The following is a 25,384-nucleotide window of genomic DNA, read 5'->3' as shown; positions in this document are numbered from 1 at the left end:
TGTTTACAGTAAATGAGGGAAGGACATCTATAGCCAAGCTGCAAGGTCCAAAGGTGCTACAAAGAGAAAGAAAATGGAAGAAAGAGTGATGTCTTGCTGGGGTGTTAAGGCTACTTGACTCTGCCCTGCCAGCTCCCCACATCAACTGCTGCCGCAGGGTCCAACTGCCCCCCATTCAATAACGGCAGGGCAGGCTGCCCTTACCCTGCCCTTCTGCCCTAGCCCTGAGCCTCTCCAATGCCCCAAACCCGGCCCCAAACAGAGGGGGGTGGGTTCTGGGCACCACCAAAATTTCTACAAGCCTGCCACCCTTGATTATATATTACATTTTACCCAAGTTAAATGTCCTTTATTAAAAGGCTGCCCAATTCCCCCCAACAAGGTTAAATTTGTTGAGAGGTTCTCACAATCCTCCATAGTCTTTATTAAATAAAACAACACAGCTTTACAGCAGCAAACATCACTTTGTCCACTTTGTGACCCAAATCATTAATAAATACATTTAAAAATTAATAAATAAGATGATGTGGTGACTGGTTTGGTTAATTCTCAAGATTGACTCCCTTTGGAGACCTGGGATCCAGCTTTCTAGTTAAAAGTGGCATGTGATGGGGTTTCCCCAGCACTGGCTCCAAAAGGGCAAAAAGCCCAACAACAATTAGAGCCATTCTCCACACCTGGGGGTTGATTGATTGCCTCCCAGCCAGAGGGGGCAGAGTGAGGTGATGAGCCGTTATTCACCTGGACCTTATGTGAAGTCTGAGGGAGCTGAGTTGGAGAAACACTGCAGAGGGGATGGGACTCTCCTGTAAGGGATGGCTCAGTTGTTTGGGCTGGGTTGTGGCTGGAGAGATGAGCCACATGCACCTCTGCAACAGTCTATGTGTCCTGGGCATATCCTGGGGCTGGTGTTTTGGAAAGGGAAGAGGGAATAGATGGGACCCACAAAGAGAGCAGGGTCCAGGATGGCCAGCATGGGCTGCCTGCCATGGAAAACCATTAATCTATATAATATGTTAAACTACTCTCATTCTACTCACAGCACTGGTGGAGGAGTTTAATGACAGTGCTTTACAGGGGGCTATGATTTGTTTTGTTTTTAGGCTGGGGGGCATTGTGAATGCATTGGATATGTGTGACTCTGTATGAGCCAATGAGCTCTCTCCACCCAGGACAGCACAGTAACCAGGAGTAAATGTGTTGACTAGGTGAGTCTAAGGTTAGGATTTTTCCATGCTGGGCACACCGGGCCGTGTACGCTTGCAGAGAGTGAAGTAAATCCTGTGGTTTTATCAAATAGACAATATCTATGTGTCAGGACACTCATGCATTGCGCCTTCCTTTACACAACGTTGCTGGAATTGCATGCTCCCACCAAATCTGCAGGTTTCCTTGCAGTTCCTCAGTCACTGACTGCAGCCAAGGAGAGCAGGGAGACTGTCTCCCCTCAGAGCTGCCCAAAGGGGCATCTTGCCTGTGAAGTGCTGTACTGGGTAGGCAGAAGGAAGCCCTGCGTGCAGGGGCCTTGGAAGAAAGCGAGGGGGACGGAGACTCGAGGGGAAGGAGCTGAGGAAGGACTAGAGCCTTGCGGGGGATGGAGGATGGGCAGAGGGGTGTTGTGGGGACTCAAGGAGGAGTGGGCTGTATGGGGATGGAGTCCTGAGGGGGAATAGGCCAGGGGGGGCTGGGAGGTCAAGGGGAGCTCCAGGGGAACACGGTGTGAGGGGAGATGGGACTCAAGGAGAGGCAGGGCTGAGGGAACACAAGGGGGCATGAGGAGCAATAGACTGAGAGGGACAAAAACCTGAGGGGAAGCAGGGTCTTGTGGCATGACCTTGAGATCCCTCCAGCTATCTTTTTCCACTTGGACACCAGGATTTGAGCTGGGAGCAGAGCGGGTGTACACTGAACACCATGAGCTGGGGGCAGTGCATGTAACACCGTGTACAGCACCGGAAGAGTCAAGTCAGTGTTACTGTGATAGAAGACTATTCCCCCCAAGATTTTCCCATATATCTGAAAACACTCCTCCCTGAAGTTCACAAACCCCTGCAAGAAAGTGGGGGAGCGGAACTGGGGTTATGAGCAGGGTTAGCTCACAGACCTGTGCCAACAAGGGAGTGTAATTATTCAGTCAGCCCAGGGGTTGTGCCACTTTAACACTGGAAGCCTCATGTAAGTCACTTTACAGTACTCCGGGCACATTTCAAAGGAAGACCCCATTTCTTGAAGAAAATGAATGCCCAGATTCCATACCTGCAGAGAAACGAAGAAAAGTGTGTGTGAAAGGTGAGCGACAGTGTTATAGGGAGTAAAATGTTGTGTGGAACCATTGGATTGCCATATAAACTTGGGAAGCTGGAAACCCAGGCTGCGTTCCTGGGGAGGGTTTTCCCCTCAGTCAATGTCAGTCCCTCAGCAATGTGTGGAATTACCTCAGACCTACGGGGTGGGTGTGGGTGTGTTTTAAATCTGGTTTTATTACTTTTAGGACGTGGGTAATATAAATGGTATTTTATAGCGCAGGAGAATGTGCACACCATGTAATCAGTCATTAATCGTTACATAAAGAGCTAAAAAAACGCTGCCCAGTTGATCCACGCTCATCTCTCTGGTCCGCTCATGTGTTTCAGGCTGTGTGAAAGGAGTGTTCATTTGACTGGCAGTTGGTTCAGTGCTCTGCAACTGGCAACATAGGAGCGATTGGCCGGGGGTGGGGGAGGGGGAATGGACTGCTAGCAATGTTGGAGTTTGGGAAGGAAAAAGAAGGGGAAACCCAGATCAGGCAGGAGAGAGAGGTTGCGGCGGGGCGGAGGAGGAAGTGGTGGGAGAGAAAATGGGAAGAGCAAAAGAGGAAGCACAGGGGAGAAACAAGAAGATGTATTAATCTGTGGGTGTAGATGGGACTGCAGAAAATGTCAATGGAAAAAATCATCAAGTCTATACCCCTCTAAGCGCAGTGTCCAGCATCTCCTTCCCACCCCCACCCCTGGACAAGTCTGTCAGGAATTTTTGCATCAAGAACAAAAGTGAAACATCAGCAAAGCACATTTTCAGAAGCAATAAGGAAAATTATACTTGAAGTGCCAGCAGAGATAGCCATATAAGAAGAATCCAGATTTCTATAGAAGGAAACTCATTTTCATTCTCTCTCTTGTCCTCTCAGTCTCTCTTCTTTGCTTTTCCCTGAATTCACGTGGGTCTGTGGTTAAAATGAAAGGCACGGTGCTTCTTTTTGCTTCCACTCCAATATGCCTCACTGTCACTCTGTCAACACTTTGCTGACATGTGAAAGGACTTGAGAATGTACATTTTGGGGATAAAGCAGAGTGCAATAGGATTTTGCTACCACCATTTGGGAATGCTTAATAATCAATTTCAGAACTTTTTTCCAGAGTGCACAAGTTGCTTTTTCTCAGTAAATCCCCCTACTCATGTTACTTTCTTTCTGTCATGCTGGTGTGAGAAAGATCCCATACTGTCCCAGCAAGCTCCTTCTCATAACAGGAATTAGAATGATTACAGCTGTCTATATACAATCTAGATGTTGCCGGCACCCAGTGCCAGAGGCGAACAACAGCAGGGGTTCGTTACCTGGTATGCGTTACCCAATAATCACAATGTGGTGGAGAAGCAGAAAAGTTTATTTGCAGCTGCAAACAAGGTACAGGGAGAATAGAATCTTAAATTTTGCACACCAAGCAGGAAGTTACACAGGCTTTTATACATTTTTTTTAGCATACTTATTTAATAGCAAGCTGCCCTAAGTATTCATATAGCCAGCCAATCCAGTTACCAGCTAGTTCCCTTGTTCTTTGTACCATTTGTTAAACCATACATAAAGCTGCTTTATTTAGCATTGTTTTTTTATATTTGCCCTGTTTGGCCTTGTTTAGTTTCAGGCAGTTTGACTCTGCAACATATTGTTGCAGATCCTCAGCATAACTGCTGTGAGTGCCTCCAGGCAGGGGGGCCAAGGACACTTGGGCCTAGTGCGAGGGGGCTTCATCGACACTCGTGGTCTTCCATCCCCTCGAGTTACCTGGTGGCCGTGCCCAGTGTCCCCAACATAGAGAACTTGAAAAGTAAGAAATATATTTAGAATAATCTTAAAAATTGTGGTAACTTCAAGTGCTAATGAAATGCATCAGATTACTAGGACTTCAGTCAGTCTTCTGTGTCTCCTCAAATCAAGTAGATCATGACCAGAATTAGTACAAGCTACCTTGCACTGCCCTGACAATGTCCTTCAAGCCGGTCCCATAAAGACCACCTCTGAATTTGAGAACAGAGTTTATACGCCATTCCATTCAGTCCTCTCCTCTACTGAGATTGGAACATGTGGCTGGTTTTTGTGATTTAGACATCTTTACTCTAGGAAAAGGACAGAGACGATCAGATAATTTCATCCTGGTCAGTGACTAGGCATAAAAATGGTGGTAGTTTGAGGACATCATTGACACGAGTCAGAACTGTACCACTGAACTTGAGGTTAAAGGCTCCATCTACAACTATCTGTACTGTAAGTGTAGAGGAACACTATTTCTACATTTAAGTTAATATTTCACTAGTAATAACTATTCTCCAAGATAATGCAAGAACTACAGTAAACAAACTTCTGCTATTGACATTTCATCGTTTCCATCCCTCTGCAAATGTCGAGAGGCTAGAAGATAACAGGTACCCAGTCATTACTAGCATTTCTGCAACACCACAAGTCCCTCTCCACTCCTCTATTCAGGCCCTCTTCCTTGAAAGCCAATAGAGCTCTCAGATGATGTGCCTAGCCAGGCTTAGGTATGACGACTCTTGGACTTCACTTCCATGACTGAAGATGACACAGAAGTCTGGAAAGTGTTGGGATACGCGGGAACCAGCCTGAATAGTCAGATTAGTGTGATGCAGTTAAATCACAGTGGCTCTAATTTCCTTTCTTGGAATCTTATTAATGTTATCTTGCTACCCCATAATACATATAGTCCCATGTGCCAGTGGTGGCAGGTTATAATTGACCCTTACCAGCGAATTATTCATATTTTTCATTCTTGAAAGCATGAACAGCATATACAGTTACATTACTTCATTTTTATGGACTCCATGCCTGGGCTGTTCTTACTATATTGTGGCTAGATTAACAGTTTCTCATTCTAATTATCATCTTTAGGAGCATATGTTTCCATCACTAGACGCCATGTGAATCCTCTTCTGAAGCTGCTAACTAGCCCACATGTGATTTTTGCTGGATATGTTTTGCTATTCCTGATCTTTCTTTCTCCTTCATTGTGGTCCCCTACCCATCTAAGAGGTAGAGTCCCTACCCCTCACTTTTAGCTGAAGGTTTTCTAACTCCTTGCCTGAGACGAATGACAGTTGGAGCAAGAGAATGCAGCCTTTCCATTATTTTCAAGTATGCTGTTCTGAGTGTGTACCAAGGCACAAGCAACAATTGCTTATCAATGAAGTCCTTTTTCATTCCTTTTCATCTTCCCCTGGGAAGTCTTCAGTGGCTCCATGGAACCCTGAGTAACACTTTAATTTCTCTCACTTTGGTTCTTGCTCTTCTTTGGGGGCATCTTGTTGGTGCTGCCATTCTGGCCAAGAAAGATGATGGTCCTTAATCAAGCAGAGAAGTGACTGTTGAGTGACACAAAGCATTGCCTCTCCACATGGGCCAAGGGCACTCGATGCTCCAGCAGTGTTCATAAAAATATTTCCATGCATTTGTTTGTAAGCTGCCTTTACCCAGCCAGAAAAGATATCCCCTGTAATCAAATAACCAACTGGGGTGGGAAGAGAGAAGAGACGAAAAATATGTGAAAAAGTTCCTAGAAGAAGAAAAACTACTGTTACCGGGTTAGAAAGAACTTAAACAGATTTTGAGATATTCTATTGCACAGTGAGACAGAATAAACTCCTCACCATCCTCCATCATTCATTTTAAGAAAAATCTTTCCAAGGGCTGATTAAAATGGGTAAAGAAATTAGATAGAAGAAACATGTGCATGTGTGAGAAATGTTTGAAGTCGTCTTGTTAATTTTTTCATAGTACAATTAAACAGCTACAGCCATATTTTGTCCTTTATACAAGATACAAAGTCATAAAAAGGATGATGGAGCCTGTTTACGGTAGCTACTAACAATGGTACGGCATGTTCAGGCCCACACATTTAAGCAAAGAGAATCATTCCTGCATTATAATTTTTTAACGACTGTATAGTAATAGTTTCCCTGTGGCAAACAATGGTAATGACCGTCTGGAATCTGTCGGTACATTTCTAGAGCATCCATTACCGTGGTATCTGGGCACCATTGATCACAGCTCGTTAATACTGATGTTAACAGAAACTAACATTCCATCAGGTTCCTGTGACTGTTTCTGAAGGTGTCAAAGCGAGGATACCTGTAGACCTATTCAAGCTGAAATCCATTTTGGGTGCAGGGGTTGGTGCGTAGGTATAGATTCGGGGACAGAAGTGTGAATGTACAGTCCATGACAAAGCACCACAGTCTTGCACCTTGAAGAAAACACTGTATCTGAAAAGTGCTGTGGGAAATACAAGAATATGTACTATTTTTTCCTTTAGTTTGTGAGGTATCCCAGGGGGAACTCATCTGTAGAACATCGTGAAACCAAAAGGATGTTGACGGAACAACAACTGCTTCACTTGGCTAAGGAACAATATCTTCATGAGGTTCTAGCCAGAAATACAGGAAGCATTTCTTGCCCAAAGTACAAGTGTAGTGATACGATTTGTGACAACTGTGGCGACTCTTGTGCCCAATCCCACAACAAGAGGTGGTCATGTGGGAAACTGCATATCAAATCTGTCTAAAAGGCTTTTTATCATATTTACTTCATTCATTTGACCAAGTGGATTACAAGATGGAAATGAAATTAGTAGTATAGTGTGGAAGTAGTTTATTAGATTGAGTCCATTCCTATCGCTTTGACTGAACTAAGCAATTCATCTCCTCATCCAGACGATGAGGACTCTCATCGCAGATTGTTTAGCACACACATGCCAATGCTCAGAATGTCTTAAACACAAATTTCCAATATAGTTTATCTTGTGTCTAGTCTGAATGAAGACCCCTAAGACAATTGGTCTTCTCTGTTGATTAAACGGGAACTTCCTATAGCCAGTGCTCAAATTATCAAATATTTGCCCAAAAGCAAGCCCATTTATCAAGATATGTGGAAGCTGTATTATGTGTAAAGCAAATGCTTGTGTTTTGGAGATTTTGAGCAGGATAAATTATCAAGATTATCAGAGATTGAATTGAGTAGAAGATGCTATATATTCATAAATTTCAGCGGTCAAGACTACATATTTCTTTCAAATGACAAGTGATGAACTCATTCATAATATAAAACAGACAAATGAGCTCTGCTCAACATATTTTTATTGATTTCTGTCATCTCTGTAAATTACCACTTTATACAATAGATGCACTATACAAGCGATTAGTTAGCAGAATATAGCCTTACTGCAGCCAAACAGTTTGTTTCCTGAACTGTATCCAGACAAGAACTATTTGCACTATTCAAAAAGAATCTTGTCATGCACCCATTTTTCATCACCAATATTCCCATTCAATAATCATTATTAATAATAACTGATTCCTGTTGGTATCAAACAAGTCTCTTCTGCATCTTGAAAGAGACTGTACTTTTCTCCCTTTTGGGAAGGAATACCGCTAAAAGAGAGCCAGACCTGGCCTGCACTGAAATTTAACAGCGCCTGACTCAGCACAGTTGCCAGCAGTCATGTCTGTCAACAAGGGTTAGGTGTGGTTGAGTTTCATTAGCTAACAATACTGAACATGGTTTGCCCATGCTTTTTATATGCAGTGTTGTTGTAGCCATGTTGATCCCAGGATAGTAGAGAGACAAAGTGGGTGAGGTAATATCTTTTATTGGACCAACTTTTGTTGGTGAGAGAGACACAAGCTTTCCAGCTACACAGAGCTCCTCTCCAGGCCTGGGAAAGGTGCTCAAGAGTGTCACAGCTAAATACAAGATTGAACAGATAGTTTAGCATAAGTAGTTAGCACAGTTTCTAATGGTTCCTTACCTCACCCACTTTCTCTGTCTCTCTAGTCATGCTTTTCTGCGAATATTTAGCAACTGTCTTCTGAATTAAGCTCTTGTGTGTCTAAATCAGCTTCCCAGAACAATGTGTACAGCATCTGTTGGTACAGCAGCTATTGGCCTCTGAAGAGCTGCTATAAAACGCCACTGGATTTTACTCCTTCGATTCTGTGGTTCTGGAGACTAACTTCAGAATGATAGGTTCCACTGGAGTTATGAATCCTTTTGAAAGCAGTTTGAGAGGTATCTGCAGCAATTAGAGAAGATCATTTAGATCCCACTGAATAAAAGACAGATAAAAAGGAGACATAGGACAGAGGCATTTTGTCCTTGGGAATAGGACTGTTTCTGGCCTTCTCAGGAACACAAACCCTTGTATGTCTGTGTCATGGGTCTTTGGTTTTCCCTGTTTGATTTAGCACAGCAATCTAGCACAGCAAGATTTGTGCTAAACATGGATATTTCACTTCACAGTGACTTCATGCAAACTTCCTGTGGTTCACAGCCCGCCCTCTACCACTGGTTTAGTTGACTTGTAGGTGTAAACTAAGCCAAAATCTCTAAATGAAACTCATATTGAAAAGGTTTGTCTGATTTTGGGGTAGAGGTGGGCCTGGACCAAACCACATATCCAAATGGCTTATTTTGCCAGTCAGAGCATTCCATTAACATTTTGGCTAGGATTTGGTGAAGGTAAAATTAGAACTATCCGCATATATATCACTGCCTTTAGGTAGAATGGTGTCTTTCTGTGTAGTCCTAGTGAAAGGAAGTGAGTTGAGTCCTGATGAAACTAAATGAACCAATAACATTCACTTGCCTTCCTACAACAAGTTGTCCAAGAGAGAATTCTTTTGGATGATCATATGGGCACCTGCTGAAATGTTATTTGTGGAGATTGGTTATTTATGATCATTCTTACAGTCCCTGCTCCCTTTGTCTCCATGATTCACAGCTAAATATTTCTCCATGATGTTCAGGGAAGGAGATAAATGTGCATTTCTGAATAGCAAGGATCCTAGTTCCAGGAAATGACAGATTCTCGACAAAATCCTCTCTCTAATATGTCTGTGTCACAGTACGTCTGCGTTACAGTACTCCTAGTTATAGTTTGTGAAGGCCTTTGGCTTTCATATATGTAGTGTTCATCTCAACAAGAGTTTGTTTCCTGCTAAAAATGTTTAAAGCCTGTGACCTTCATATTTGTCAAGGCGGGTTATGACTTTGCATTGGAAGTCTGGCAATATTTTGACTCAAGCCATTGTTTTCTTCGGAAAATGTTACGTAGGCAACTAAGCAAAAGGGGGGTTTGGACTTCTAAGGAGCCACTTTACTAAACAGATGAAGGATGAGCCATGATTAGCAGAAACCTCACCTTAAGCTGCCTAGGGACTTGAACAACAAAAACAAGGACTCATTGATAATGTGTAAATGGATAGGAGTCAAGCCATTTCATTTCTGTATGGAACACTATGTTGATATCAACTAATGTACTTGATTGAAGGTTTTCACTAAAGCTGATTAATCCTTCTCCCTCTCCTCTGCCCTCTAATTTCTCTCTCCTGGACAGTCTCTTTCCCCTTTCAGAATATTCCATTGCAAATTTCAGACTACTTCACATTAAATATGGTGTATAGTCTGCCGTGTATTATACCTGTACGCTTTGCATCTTGTGTTGCATATTTCTCTTGCACTGTATCCCACTGTTCTAGCCAGATAAATTGAGGCAGTTTTATATTAACTGTTTTTGCAAATAACTGCATATAAATCTGGATTTCTCACCGGAGTTTCTTTGCAGGGTCTGAAGCTGAAATTCTGCAGCAGACTGGTGATAGCAACTTTCATGGAGAGGAGAGCAAATCTCATTCCAATGCAGTTCCTGGGTCCAGCTCCAAAGGGCAAGTACATGTAAGGATCCATGGTCTCTTTGTTCTCTTTACTGAACCTGGTTCCAAATACAAGCACCTGAGCGTTTATACAGGAACTGAGACACAAATTCTTGCCTGCTGTAACTCCATTGACTTCAGCAGAGCTACCCCAGGGGTGACTTCACCTGAAAGGTCTTTTTAAAAAAAAAAAAAAAAAAATAGAGAGAACGCGCTCAGTTTTGGGGTGCAGAAACATGATCTGGTTTTATGAATAACTTGTATTTGCCACACAAATGGTCTAACAGTTACCCAGCCCCTTGCCATGTGGAGGAATTTCAGTTCAAGATCAAAGTTCTATGCTTTCTCCCCAGGACTTCATGGTAACTTCATGAAAGCAAAGTCAGGGGTTGCTTCACAGCACCAGGGCCCTTCCTGGCCTCTACAGAGGATGTCCTGAAGAATGGCTAAACTGCCCTGTTGCAGGCAGGAATGAATCTTGGGATGAGTTTGGGTGGGGAAGAGGCTATTTCAAATGGGAACCGTTGGCAATGTTTCATGAAAGCCCAGGGGCTAGCTATACGAACTTGCAGGGCTAAAACCTGGGACTGTGGTCCCCTGATGCCTCCACAGGAGGCTGGGCTCCTGTCGGAAGGCCCCGTAAGGCTGAGCCCAGCAGGAAGTACTGCCCAGCAGATCCTGAGTGGCAACTCCTTGCAGTCCACTGATTGACTGGCATTGGTACTTAAGCCAGGCAGCCATGACTGGGAGTTGTCGGAGCAACAGTAGAAACTGCCTGGCTGTCTTGCTTCAGACCCCATGTGTGAGAGATCTCAGACTCCGGCTTTTGGCCTTGCCTTTCTCTTGATGCTTGACTCTTGGTTTACCCTCTGGCCTATCTGGGACCCTGCCTGCCTAATGATGCCTGTCTCTTGATTTGCCCTCTGGCCTGTCTTGGACTCTGACCCTCACATGGGTGTTGTGAGATTTAACTGAATAATTTTTGTGAAGTTTTTTTTAAATCCTCAGGTGGAAAATGCTATAGGGGTGTGATGTATAATTGATGTACTGATAAGGAGTATACACCGCTGGTCTCTACCAGATGGAATGTCAGACCTACTCAAATATGTGCAATCATGACACCCTCTCACTGGCTAATGGAAGATGTAATGCCTAATGCTGCTGAAGCTAATGAGGATTCTTCTTAATCGGAAATGATAAAAGCCAGTGGTTTTTTTTGGACAAGAAGTTCCTGACTTTTGGGCACACTTTTGATTATATCTGTTTGGCCATCGAAACTTGACAAAGTACATAGAAGTGTCAAGTGGTGTCAGAAATGAATTTCCACCTCAGGCTGGACAGGAAAGTGAACAGCAAAAACAAAGAAACCGAGCTGACAATCAGCTTCTCTAGGATACAATGAGTTTTCCTGTGGAGGTTCAGTTGATAGTTCTTAAAGCATCTGAGTGAGAGTTCTAGGCAAAGCTTCTGCAGAGTAATGAAGTCCCATTAATGCTTGTGATTACCAGTTATATTCACCTTCCAGCTGTTAATGATGTTGCATTGCAACAGTACCGCCTCATCATGGCATGGTCTGTCCTTGGTCAGGCTACTGTAAAGTGTAAGTGCAGGGCCATAGACATCAGTCAGCTGGATCAGGCAAAATGTTTCTCTATATCTTCTATATGTGACTGTTATAAAGAGGAGTGGCACCTTGGAAACATGAGCACTGAGTTCATAAAAGAAAGACCAACAGAACTCAGGTACAGTTGCTCATACTGGGCATATAATCTTGTTCCTGTTGAAGTTAATAGGGATTTTGCAATTGGCTTCGGTGGGAGCAGGAGCAGGTATTCTGATATTCTCTGAAGACTCTCTGCCTGCCTTGTTACAAACAATTATGAAGGTTAACCATGACAAGGAATTTCTTTGCAAGAGACTGATATTCAAGAATGAATTTAAAGATGTCAGTACTGTATATTACTACTTCCCTATCGATATAGGTTCTGTACCTTTCAGGTCTGAACTCCTCTGGTTCTGGCCAGTATTCTGGCATACGATGCAGAAGGAAGGATGGGATCATAACGACAGTGCCCTTGCAAATGGTCACTCCATTTATCTCTACATCTTTCTTGCAGACCCTTTCAATTCGCCCTCCGAAAGGAAAGAGCCTGAGGGTTTCACTCAGTGTCATGTCAACATACTCCATCTGCATCAGGGCATCATACGTGAGAGGCGCCTTTAGTGGAAAGCAAAAATGTTGGTCAGGCATGAGGGAGTTTACACATCTTGTTTTAATCTGATCAGTGTTAAAACCATCCTGTCCTCCCCAATTTATCTCTTGTCAAAGTACATGTCCTAGGTATACTGGGGGTAAAGCTGGGAGTTCACCTTGATTTTCCTTTCCTCAATGTAAGTTAACAGGAATCTGTGCCCATTTTCCTTATGCTGAAAGCTTAGATGGAAAGGGACCCCACCTAAACACAAAAGCTGTTTGAAAACAAAGCTTGTAGTTAAAATTGGCAGTTCTGAGCCCCTTGCTGTGGCCAAAATATTGGTGAAAAGTGGCTTCAGTGGAGAGAGGCTGGTACAGGAGCCCAATGTAAGAGATTATAAACACAAGTTGGTACCTGTGAAAATGCGATGTTACCATATTGCCCTGTCACTGCTCCATGTCTCTCAGCCAATCCCCCCTCAATACTGTGCAGATGCTTTCTCTTCTTACATTCTCCCCTTCCCTCCTCCTTTGCCTCTGCCCCATAAATACCTTATTGTTGAATAGCAGGATTAAGAAAACAAATGTAAATTGTCCCTTTTAATATGCATTGTTGAATGGTGGGATTTTGAGGAGAGATAAATGGCTGAAGTTGGTGGAAGGAGGGAGACATAAAGACAGATACAGAGAAGACTTATATGTGGGTTGGTGAAGATTTCTTTTATTGTCTTCTCACTGTCCTTCTGAGCTCCCAAAGGATTGGTGAATCAACACTTAGAATATTTTTTTAATATAACCATTTAATTTCTTTAAAGAACAGTGTTGCTGACTTTGAAGTAGAGGAGAGGGATTTCCCATAAAGAGATGCTACATATCACTGAGCATCCAATACTCTTACCTGGTTGGGAAGAACAGAGTCTATCTCCTCCTGCAGCTTCTGCTGTACATCGGGGTGAGTAGCTAGACTGTAAGCCAAGTAGCCAAGAGTGGAGCTGGTGGTCTCATAGCCAGCAAAAATAAAGATAATTGCTTGTGCCAGAATCTCAACATCAGTCAGGACTGTGAAGAGATTATAAACGGGCAGAAAAGGTGAAGTCCAAATTCACAGTATGTAAACTGTGCTGTTTGGGGCACAGTACATATTGTATTTTATATGCATACACACAGATGAGGAAGGTTTCTTTTATTGTCCCATGTGCAGGAGCACAGGGTTGAGGTAGGTGAATTAGATGCTAATAATTGATTTGAGTCCCTGGTATTGATAGTTCGCCTATTCAGAAAACACCAGTCAAAACAAGGAAGTCAAGTTTGCTGTAGTTCTTCTGCAGGTATTATAATTATAGTTTACTTTAATAAAAAAAATCATGTAACATGTATAATCCTGCTACAATCCCCATGAAAGTTTCTCCTGATTAAAGCAGCAAGACCTAAAGAAATTACTAATTGCAAATTATGGGTGTATGCATCATCCTGTGGCCTGATGAACTTGTTCGGCCGTGAGTCTGGTGTAAGGTCACTGAGCTCACTACAGCCCTGAAACCTGGAGCGGGAGGCAGAGACCTTGGTCTGGAGTTGGTGTAATCATCACATCCTGTAGAGCAGGGAAAAGGCTACTGAAGGGGTTAAAATGAGAATGTCTGTGTTTGGATCTCAAGCTCATCCCTCACCCCGAGACTTGAGTTCTACAGGGAAAGTAAATGCAGTCCCTGTGTCCCTCTGAAATGACCCTGCTAGCTAATGAATGGTCAATTGCTGGGCTCCAGAGCCAGCTGTGTCTTCTCCCCTTTAGGCAGAGAAGGGGTGTCAGATGTGAGGCTTTTTGAGGAAGGTGTGAGAAAAGAAAAAAGGGGGGAAATTCTCTCACATCACCTGCCTCCATCCACCCCGGAAAAGAACTGAGAATATTTGCTCATAGTGATAAATACAATGCTGACAAATATTTGGGGGAGCGAGGACGGACAGTTTATCCCTGGGTATATTGGTACATACCACCCCAGTATCTTTTATTGGCCAATCTTAATTAATATGCTGTAGAAGATGCCATGGAATGCGCTTTTTGTTTTAACTGCAGGAAAGGAGACAAGTTACCTATTTTATACAACACTGTTGTGCAAATGAGCACATGAATGAGTATAAATCTTCTCCCCAGCTGCACAAGATGAACAATCCAATTCCCCTCAGTCCAGGAGCCTCCAAAGGCACTCATGATTGTAAATAATTTCATGGTTTTACCTTTATTTGGGTGATCCAACCCATTGCTCTCGTGACTGGTGTTTAAATTCTGGGAGTCAATCATGAGCTGCAGGAAATCCACTCGGTCCTGGGAAGAGAAGTAACATTCAGAAGACAGCTGACAGTGAAGATGGCAGACTTGGACTCTCATTCGCACAAGGAGCAGAGAGCAGAGCCTAGAACCACAAAGCTAAACCTCTTGTGGCAAAATACCTTGTTCGCCTCAGTAGGCTCAGTCCTTTTTAGCCTTGGAGACTCAGGTTTGGGGCAAGGCAAAGCCTTATAGGTGGCACAGGGTCCTGCTACTCCTCTCCTCAGTCAGTCCCTTGTGCTTATTTTCCTTCCCTCCTGGGGAGCAACTGCAGCCTCCCTACTGGAAAGGTTTGGTGTCTTGCTGCAAACAGCCTACTGACAGCTTCCCTGCTCCTCTCAGTCCTTCACTCTCCCTCTCCTAGCACCCAGGCTAGGGTTTAAAAAGGTCCCAAGTAGTTGGAGTCAGCTGAACCTAATTGGTTCCCTAGCAACCCCTTTTCCAGCTGAACCTTATTGCCCCCCTGATTCTCTCTCCTCAATGGATAGGGAGGGGCCTTTTAAACCCCTGGGACTAATTATTACCCCCCTTTTGTAGCTGTTTGTCCTGGGTTTACCACACTCTTTAGTCCGGATTGCTTGGCATCCTGATATGGCTTTACAATTTCGGGGGGAAATAATCACAGTAAGTGTATTTCAGAAGTACCACCTCTACAGTTGGGTTTAATATTCTCCCTGGGACTGGATTGAGGAAGTCCTGAAGGGTAATAAGAGCGACTCTGTCCTCTTAGCTTTCGTGTGGAGACCACATCTTTTATGGGACTCAATATTCAGCAATATGGTCATTTGTCGTCATTACTATATCTACTGCTTACTCAGCTGTATCCCTCCCTCTCTCTGCTCCAGCGTCCCTAGTCCACTCCACGGGTGATCACATCTTCTGCCAGTTTGCTGTCAAATCAAAAGCATTGCAAGCCCAAACTGCAATTGCTTTTACCCTGATATAGCCCAAGGTCACTGCTGCATTCATTCTGTTCTGTGACTCTGCTGCGACTTTAGTTCCAGCAAAATTCTGGATGTGTTGTAATGCTGGCTTCTGGTCATTATTTGACTCTAGTTGCATTTTCAATGCTGTCACATGAAGAATTTTTCACGTGGGCTAACTGAATGGATAATATTCTTTGGTTCCATCGTTGAAAAAGTCTTCCTTACCGTGGGGGTGTCTCTCTTGCGCTTTTCCTTTATTTTGGTGATTGACCGTGCGAAGAATTCCAGGGCATCATTTGGGAAAACGCCCACATTCAGCATCTTAAGAAGAGGAGTAAGGAATGGAAATACATCTAGAGTAGAGCGAAATTCATTGTGAGAGTGAGGCAACCTGGGCAAAAAAATCCATTTCCTTAAGTTATCAGTGGAAAAATGTAATCAGAACAATGACATTCTTAGCTGAACCAGGCACTGAGCAAGAACATCCTACAGTTCAGTGATTCAAATGCAGCTCCAGACAGTAGCAACCTAGTGCCCAATTCACCCCTGAAGCAAATGGGCACCACTCCCATTTACATAGGCAGATGTGCTGACATGGTATAGTGTGTGTACTACCCAAAGGCAACAGGGAGTTGAGAGGGATAATCCCGCCCCAAATGCAGTTCCTTCTTGAGCTCTGCCTGGGGCAATGCAGCTTCACACTACCCCTTACTAAGGTTGCTGCCTCACTGCTGGGAGTTAGCCCTGTGTATGAATACCTGCCCCAAGAACATTCCAGTCTCTCAAGCAGGACCGGATTAACTCTCCTGTGGGCCCGGGGCAGTTAGATTTTTATGGGGCCCCTGTATACAAGTCTGTTTCCTAATTCAAAACAAAATGATCACAATTATGGCATTGAGGCTATTAAATTATACTATTATTATACGTTATACTAAACTTGCCTTTTAATTAAGATAAAGCTGTTCTGTGGTTACATTTCAGTCTTAAAACATGTAGAATAGAGTTAAATTAATTCAAAATAGCCTACTTCTTACCTTAGAACAGCTGTTATATTAGTTTCTTTCTGGGAGGCAGTTTGGGTGCAGGAGGGGGCTCCAGGCTGGGGCAGAGTGTTGGGGTACAAGTGAGGGGTGCGGGCTCTGGGAAGGAGTTTGGTGTAGGAGGGGATTCTGACCTGGGGTTGGGGTGCAGGAGGGAGTGCAAGGTTCCCGACCAATGGGAGCTGCAGGGACGGTGCTGGGGGCAGGCTCAGCATGCGGAGCCAGGGGCCGAAGAGACATGCCACCAGCCAGCCACTTCCAGGAGTGGTGTGAGGCTGCAGCCTGCCTGAGCCCTACTGTTCCGGGGCCCTGGGCTGCAGTCCCTAAAGCCCCTGTATTAATCCGGCCCTGCTCTCAAGCCGTGTGTGTCTGGTGTCTTTTTGCCATTGAGACTGGGGTTGATTATGCTCTCTGAGTGCAGGACATTCCTCCAGCTAGCACTAGCAATATTCCACAGAAATAGCTTCCCACCCAAGAAATCTTTGGAAAAACCAAACTAATAACAAAGCCTGGCATACTCAAGATGAAAATATTGTTGCCCTTTTGTCCTGAGCAGCTAGTCAAGCTTTGGGGCTGGAAATAGAAACTGGTGGTAACCAGGCATTTCTTTGAAGTAGTTTTGTTTATTTACAAAGACTGTACAAAGTCCTGTCTCTCTGAATGCAGAAGGAAGCAAGAACAAAAGGAGCAGTTTCTTAGCTAACAGTCCCCAAGCCTCTGTAGCCAATATCAGACCCAACATCACGCTCTATCTTTTTCCAGGACCAAATTTGTGCTTACAAGCTCCTGCTTGGCTTTTTCTTGGCTCTTTGCCTCTTCCTCTCTCTGTCCTAGACTGTGACCTCAGTATCTGTGTGTACTCCCACACCTGCTGGTCACAAGACCCAGTTGAATCCATTGCCCCTGCGGTGCTAGTTTCTGGGCAGACTGTATTAGGCTTTGTTTTAGGTGTGGCCCCTTAAGTGTCTCATACAATTATCTTAAATGGAGGACACACTCACACTTCAGCTTGAATGAGGCTTTACCTCAACCCATAACAAGGTTTCACCCAGCTCATAACAATATTCTGAAAGCTTTTGAAGTTTGTTTCAGACTGGCTTGAATGTTCTCAAATCCTTTACTGTCCCATACCCTAGGAACCAGCTCCAGATCTCCACTACACTGTTGTGACCCTTCCTACCTGCTATACAATAGAATGGCCAAATGCTGGTGATCTTTGTGTCAACACAACTCCACTGACTACAAAAAATCTTGCCTCTTCTAGAGATTACCATAATCATTGGGCATAGCATGGGTATAAAGAAGTATAATTTGACAGAGATAAGACCATCCCAGTGTAATCATAGGACTGGGAGGGACCGAGGAGGTCATCTAGTCCAGTCTCCTGTACTTATGGCAGGACTAAGTAATCAAGGTGGAGAGTTTAGTTTCCCTAGACATTGGCTAAGGTGTAGAATGGAGCAGTATGTACTGTTGCTCCACATATCCTTACTGAACGTCTGGATCACAAACTTGGCTGGAGTTTTCAATGAGCAGGAGCCAACTTACATATGAAAATAAAGAGTTGGAAAGAGAAGTCAAACTTCACTAGTTTCTTAATCTCCTTCACAAATGGGTCTTGGGGGTTGTTCATGGAGTCAATATTCACACCAAACGAAGTGCTTGTGATAACATCCATGCTGTAGGCACCAAACACACTGAGAAAAGATGGAAAATAAAATACTGATTGTGGACTTAACATTTGAAATAGGTGATTATAATCTTTCACTTGCTTCCCATATGACACCTCCTTAAAGAAAACAAAACCCTCAGGAGGAATTCTCTTTCCTTCTTCTGAAAACAAAGAAAGATACGCAATACTAGTATTGCATCTGTGAGGAAACAGGCAAATTTCCATAAAGCCTCATTCAGAACAAGCATAGCCTAGAATCTCGTAATCTTCCTCAGGGTATTACACAGTTATTAGCTCATGTGTAGGTATTCTGGTGGAATCAGGCCTGCTCAAGTGCTGTGATTAACTTGTCAGCGAATGGCTGTGGCCCTTGAAGCCCTAATACTAAGACAGTATAGTCTGTTTGTTCCAGTCGTAAAATCTGTGGTTTTGGAACCAAGTATGCTAAGTTCTGTCCCGCATGCTGCCTGTATGGTGACAATGAATTTATTACCATTAGTTTTATTTATTATTTGCACGCCGTTAGTACAAAATACTTGGTGCGCCCCGGACAGACACAATCCCTGCCCTGAAGAGCTCACAATCTAAAAATCACACCATACCAACAGCTGTTCTCTGACAAGTCCCAGCCTTGTAGGACAGAATTACTCACTCTTTAACAGCTATGGGTTCATCCTTTTCCACTTGCTTCTGAACATTTCTCACCAAAACCTTCCCATAATGCATCATGATGGGAAACATCTGAAATATGAATCAGAGCACACAAATAAAAATGTCCTATTTATAGATAATTAGTATAGTAACTTTTCCTCTTGTTTAGAACATGGTTTCTAATAGCCTAGGGGAGAATCATAAACATTCACAAGCATCATGTCTTTCGGCTTTCTGGCATTTTCATTTTAATCCTTTTCCTTTTTACATGAGGAGGTGCAAAGGAAACAAGCTGATTTAGAAATCTGATTCTGACAGAAGAGACCAGACCATTGTGACTATCTTTGCCTCAGTGCTGTCTGCACTGACCCAATGGTTTAGTTTGTGACTGCTCTTCTGGGTTTTACCTCCTTTAGCTTCCCACTGGTGAAGGTTGGAGAGAGCACAGTGCGAATCCTCTTCCACTGCTCATCCTCAGCGATGGAGACAGCCGACTCCAGCAATCCTGTTGGACCAAATCTCTGGGGGGGAAACGCAAAGCACAGAAAGGATCATATCTAGCTCTCATTGATTGTTTCAACTGAGTGGAATTTCTCCTGAGTGTTTTTTTCTATTCCCAACTTCAGTAAAGTACCCTAATAGTTTCAGCTACTTGTGAAGTGCAGTCAAATAGGTTTCTCTGAGAACCAAAGTACCCTATTCCAACTGAGCTTTTTCTCCCTCCTTCTTTAGTGCAGGAGTGGAGTGACATGCAGTGGGAAATGAGCTTAATTCTGGATGTACATTCATTCTCCTATACTAAGAGACTCTAAAGCTTTCCAATACTGTGTGTTTCTAACAGTAATTGAGATTGTTTTCATTTAAGACTTTATTATGTCTTAATGAAGAAGGTTAAAGATTGGAAACCTACCCGTCGGTTGGTAAAGGTGGTGTAGCACTCTTTCACCAGCACAGTTTTAATGAGTGTAGAATCCAGGATGGCCAGCACAGGCTGTCTGCCATCGTAAAACCTATGGAAAAATAACACATTGCAAAACCCACCACTGTCAATGGAGAATAAGGAATTAAATGGAAGCTCCTTCATCAAATTTTCTATGATGGCTACAAGATCTAGTCTTCATGAGCTTTTATAGTTAAGTCTGTGACTGGATATGAAAAACAGAAATATTTTTTCTGTAATCTCTTTCATTTATAATCATCAAGGTGCTACTGGTAACAATAGGTTAAGGATTTGCAGACAGAAATGTGGTTTTTAAATTGATGATGCTCATTTAATTTCATCCCATTCCTCCTAGTTATGCCTTTTTCTAATCCAGTCTCAACACCTCCAGTGCCTCCTTGATGTTTACATCCTTCAAATACATGTAGACCATTCCTTACAAGTCCTCATTTTGCCAAGAAATACATACTCAGTTCCTTAATCTCTCTTCATAAATCAATCTCTTCATGCCCACTGGAGCTAGAATAGACTTTTTCCAGAATTAGATTTGTACTGAAAACATCTTTCCAAAACCAGACAAAAGACACAAGTTTTTCTGTGACACAAGCACCTTGTCCTGTGTCATTAGGGAGCATTTCTACAATGTAGAAATAGAAAGTTTTTTACAAAAAAAGAATGTACAGCAGGATGTCACCTTGACTAATAACACAGTGTGAAAATTATGAGATTTCTTCAAGTTTCTTTGCAAATCTTAAAGAAAAGATCCAGGCGTACAGGGGACTGAACACCTCCGACGCCCACTGCAATCCATGGCAGTTTAAGGTGCTGTGAATCATCAGTTGTTAACTCTTGCAATTTTAGGCATTTGTGTTAAGTTTCTGATGGTGTACCAATTTCTGGCATCAAACTCATGACTTTTGCCCTTCTTCAAAATGCCCACCATTTCCCATTACTTTCAAAGTGTTTGAAGCTTGAGGGTGCCCTTCGTGAAGATGACTTCCATATCTCTACTTTGCGTGTAGAAGCGAGGCCGCCTCTAGTAAAGATGTTTGCTCTCTCACATTGTTTCCAATGGGCTACCCTCAGGAAACATGGCTGTCCTTGGGCTCTGTACTGGGAATTGTAAGGAGACAATGGGAAGGAGAGAAGGCAGGAAGATGGCTGGTGCAAGGATATGTGGACTGCTGTAGGGAGAAGAGTAATGCGGGTTGCAGAAGGAGACTAGGGCAGAGGAGGCTGTAGGGAACAGGAGGGAGGATGAGGGAGCTCAGAGAAATAGGAGCGGCAGAGTGGAAGACCCACTGCCTATCGTGCTGACTGGTATTGTCTCGTTGTTTCCTTGTCCTGTTGTCTTTTGTCTTATTCTTGGATTATAAACTCTGTGGCAAAGACTGTCTTTTTGTTCTGTGTTTGTACAGCTCCTACCACAATGGGGTCCTGGGCCATGACTTGGGATCCTATGTGCTACAATAATACATAATAATAATAACAATTAGTGGGTAGAAGAGTTTGTGGGGAAAAGGAAAGAAAATTGGGGAGGGGTGGGGCATTTAAAGGTATTTTCCCTAGACTCTGAAACTCTTTCAGAGATGTTACAGTGAATAGATATATCCATTATTGAAAACAGCAAGGCGTGTTTCAGGTTTAGAGCCTGAGTTATAATCATAGTGGCAAAAGGTGAAGCGAACATCCAGTGCAGAATAAGACTGGTGGTAATGCAGATGTATTGCCCTTCATCAGGTCAGGGTCAGGACAGATGTGACAAGGCAGATCTATCACTCTATCTTAGACGCTATAGAACAGTGGTTCCCAAACTTGTTCTGCCGCTTGTGCAGGGAAAGCCCCGGCGGTCCGGGCCGGTTTGTTTACCTGCCGTTTCGGCAGTTTGGGCCGATTGCGGCTCCCAGTGGCCGTGGTTCGCCCCTCCAAGCCAATGGGAGCTGCTGGAAGCGGCGGCCAGTACGTCCCTCGGCCCACGCTGCTTCCAGAAGCTCCCATTGGCCTGGAGCAGCGAACCGTGGCCACTGGGAGCTGCAATTGGCCAAAACTGCGGATATGGCAGGTAAACAAACCGGCCCGGCCCACCAGGGGCTTTCCCTGCACAAGCGGCAGAACAAAGTTTGGGAACCACGGCTATAGAAATATCCATTAGCTACAGTATTATGGCTGTTTCTCAAAGGAGTATCTGGGGTATATAAACCCTTTGTCACAGGTTTTAAACAAGGAGAATAGGACACCTGAGTTATAAACCCTGATGGATCCTGTTCCTATTAAAGGCAGTGGGATTTTTGTTATTGACATGACTGAAAGCAGGATCCAGTCATTTGGATCCAAATCTGAACACCTTTCATCTGACAGGCCAGGTAAAGCTCTATATAACATGATGTTAAGATCCCCTCTTCTGGCGGATTATTTTTCACCATCTCATTTAGATTTTGGATGAACTTTAAAGACTCTGAGCTGATGAATACTGTCTAGTAAAATACTTACCCCCAGATTTTCCCATATTTCTGAAAGCAGTTTTTGTCAAAGTCCACTAAACCCTGCAGAAGAAATGTTAAAATGGAATTAGAAGTGGAGGAAGAGTACTCAGGCAGAAATTTCATCAGCTACATGGCAGAAACTGCCTAGGGACTCTTGAGAATCTACACTATGAGCAAAGGCTGCCTTCAGATAGACAGGCACATTGACTTTGATGGTTAAATCATACATGTACCTGTGCGCATAGTTCAGCCTGATGTTCGCTACTGTGATTTCTTTTTTAAACTACAATCATAGGTGGGTTGGCTTGATGGGTCTGCCTGTCTGCTGGGTCTGCCTGTTGCTTGGTGGGTCTACCTGTCATTCCTGGGATGGGTTGAAGGAAGGAAAAATTCTACCGTGTTTGGTTAGGGGCGTTCAATCCAACAGATGCCCAAGTAGTTTAGTAGTTAATAAATAAACAAATAAAAATTTTCCAGTTATGCAGATACAGTGTAATGGTCATAAGGGACAGCATGCTGCCCTTTTAAGAAGGAGCCATGTACTTCTCCTTTCCCCGTGCCATATAAGGAGGAAGCAGGAAGCCTGCTGAGATGGGAAAGTGAAGCTAGAGCTGGCAGCTGGGCTGAAAAGACTCCCTTATCGGCTGTTCCTGAGGCCTGTGTGATTTCCCAACAACCTTGTGAGCAACAAGACCCTCCTAAGAACATCATTGGATATGTGTGCCCATATTTCAAACCTGAACTTAAGGAGACTGTAAGTAAATGACAGTTTTCAGAGTAGCAGCCATTTTAGTTTGTATCCGCAAAAAGAAAAGGAGGACTTGTGGCACCTTAGAGACTAACAAATTTATTTGAGCATAAGCTGTCGCTCAAATAAATTTGTTAGTCTCTAAGGTGCCACAAGTCCTCCTTTTCTTTTTGTAAGTAAATGGTGTACCCAGAAAAAATGGTGTAAATGTAAATGGTGAGTCTGCAAACCAGCTACATCTATGTTTGTCTTTTTTGAGTTAGCGCCAAGGTCTCACTGGGTGCTTCACTTGAGCTGTACAGAATAGGTGTCATGGTCTACATTACAGAGACTCTGTGCTGTTGTGGGTCTTCACATGCCAGCAGAGAAGCTTGTACAGGATACATCCATCAGTGCAGTGTAAATGTTTTGGTACTGTAATATAGGGGACGTGTATTTCTGGAGCTCTCAGTCACTTACTTTGTCACACTTGAAGACGGTCCCAAAGAAAGGCAGGGGTGTTGGCCCAGGAATACCCAGTTTCTTAAATAAACTGTAGGGCCAGATCCCATATCTGTAAAATAATAAGAATCTGAAGGTCACATAACAGTGACAATAGGCTGTTGGATCTCAAAGCTATCCAGGAGCAGCGGAGCTGTTGCACTATAACAGGAACGAAGCTGTGGAAAATTTGGTCCAAAAATTAGTATTTTGTAAATCTGTTTAATAAACACAGCAAGTGATATGCTTCACTGCTGTAATGGACCATCAACGAGCGAGCCCTGAGGTAAAAGCAATCATCTCATAAAGGAATAATTGTTCCAATAGAATGGGTCCTTCAAGCCATTAGCAAAATGCAAAAGAGAAGCCTCTCTAGGCTCATTGCCAGCAAAGGGAGAGGAGCCAATAAAGGGAGAGAGAAACACAGGGGAAAAAAAGCTTACATATGTTTATTACGGACAAACCAAAGCCGAGCCAGACATTATGTCCTGAGCGGAGCTTTTATAAGGCTGCACTTTAATTTCATGTATTGTTCTCCTTGTGCTTAGCCCAATGTTACTGCAGTGGTGTGTCGGGGAGCCTAGTCCGATGGGTTTCTGTTTGGATTCTGTTGACAGCTTTGCAGATTTCTCTCCTCTGAAGCACCCTTTTTTTGGTGTTGTAAAGTTATTACTCCTACCTCAGGGCTCTCTGCTTCTCTATAAAGATCTGGGCTGTAGCATTTTGAAGCTTGTCTTGGGCTGTGTTGAAAGAGCTTTTCAAAATATTTGTTTCTGGATGGAGGTTACCAACTTCCCATGGAAGAACTTTATCACTGGGTGAATGTTATAGCTCTAATGTTTACCAAGGAAACTTTAGCAGAGGCTTTATTTAGGCCAGAACAAAGGGGGGGTGGCGGAGCGGGTTAAAAAGGGTAAGTATATTGAAAGGTTGACTTCTTGCTGATACTGTATTTTATTGTGCATCATACTGACACTGGAAATTGTACAAGATGTTTATCAATATTTATAATTCATTCCATGGATCCCAAAGCAGTTACAGACTCAGCAATAGTCCCCCCACTATCTAGCCCAAATTCTGCCACATTAAATCCTATAGGAAGTCCTTGAGGCTCAAACTCAAAGCAATTCACAAAAATACTGTTTGCAGATCTCCCTAGATTGGATTATGGCTGGACCATCCCTTTGCCAATATGTCTTTTGAAAAGGTTTGCTAACCAGAGAGCCCTTCGAGTTCAGAGGCTACAGATCCTACAGCAGTGGTTCTCAGCCAGGAGTCTGGCGCCCCCTGGGGGGCTGCAAACTGGTTTCAGGGGGTCTGCCAAACAGGGCCAGTGTTGGACTTGCTGGGGCCCAGGGCAGGAAGCCAAAGCCCCACCATGCGGGGCTGAAGCCTGGGGCCCTGGACCGTGCCACCTGAGGCTGAAGTCGAAGCCTGAGCAACTTAGCTTTGCGGGGCCTCCTGTGGTGTGGGACCCTGGGCAACAGCCTTGCTTGCTACCCCCTAACACCGGCTCTGGCTTTTATATGCAGCAAAAAGTTGTTGTGGCACAGCTTGGCCGTGGGGTTTTTATAACATGTCCGGGGGGCCTCAGAAAGAAGCAGGTTGAGAACCCCTGTCCTACAGGACTGACATGCAGGTTGCTTTTCAGGAGACCATTGGAATTAAGGCACTGACAGTTCTCAAGATCTTGAAGGAAACAGCACAAGAAGAGAAGCTTTAGTTCAATAGAACTTTACTTACAGTATCAGGAGAGCGAGGAGGGTGATCAGAAGAGCCCAGGTCTCAATGGAGAAATGTGGAAGGAAGCTCATCCTCGCTCTGTACTCCTCTCGCTGACCAGTCTAACTTTGTTTTTCTCTTCTCTGCCCTGGATTAGGTTAGCGCCCTAGGGAAAATGAGAGAGTTTCACGATTTTGTCTGCTACTCATATGACGCAGTGGCCTCTA

The 25,384-nt window shown here is 43.7% G+C and overlaps 1 protein-coding gene and 1 long non-coding RNA gene across 2 annotated transcripts; one reads left to right on the top strand and one right to left on the bottom strand.

Moving 5' to 3' along the window:
• The first annotated feature begins 1,153 nt into the window (after nt 1–1,153).
• LOC122461950 lies at nt 1,154–9,992 on the top strand. The gene is made up of 3 exons (XR_006284230.1): nt 1,154–1,208; nt 2,192–2,289; nt 9,891–9,992. It is a non-coding gene; the product is annotated as an uncharacterized LOC122461950 (long non-coding RNA).
• Nucleotides 8,033–25,384, bottom strand: LOC119567257 (cytochrome P450 3A21). Its single transcript, XM_037911565.2, has 13 exons — nt 25,179–25,384; nt 23,415–23,508; nt 22,215–22,267; nt 19,695–19,794; nt 19,192–19,305; nt 18,786–18,874; nt 18,010–18,158; nt 15,647–15,774; nt 14,405–14,492; nt 13,071–13,231; nt 11,970–12,196; nt 9,875–10,037; nt 8,033–8,339 (listed from the first exon to the last, which is right to left on the bottom strand). The coding sequence occupies exons 1-13, from the start codon at nt 25,247–25,249 to the stop codon at nt 8,247–8,249; spliced, it is 1,530 nt and encodes a 509-aa protein (XP_037767493.1). The 5' UTR covers nt 25,250–25,384; the 3' UTR covers nt 8,033–8,246.

This window comes from Chelonia mydas, chromosome 10, assembly GCF_015237465.2.
Source record: "Chelonia mydas isolate rCheMyd1 chromosome 10, rCheMyd1.pri.v2, whole genome shotgun sequence".
NCBI lineage: Eukaryota > Metazoa > Chordata > Testudines > Cheloniidae > Chelonia > Chelonia mydas.
This window is presented reverse-complemented; position numbering and strand designations above follow the sequence as displayed.

Coding starts and splice junctions, on each gene's coding strand:
- LOC119567257 (XM_037911565.2), bottom strand. CDS start 25,249: ATGAGCTTCCTTCCACATTTCTCCATTGAGACCTGGGCTCTTCTGATC. Junction 22,268..23,414: donor CCGTCTTCAAGTGTGACAAA/GTAAGTGACTGA, acceptor TTTCTTCTGCAG/GGTTTAGTGGACTTTGACAA. Junction 19,795..22,214: donor AAATATGGGAAAATCTGGGG/GTAAGTATTTTA, acceptor ATTTTTCCATAG/GTTTTACGATGGCAGACAGC.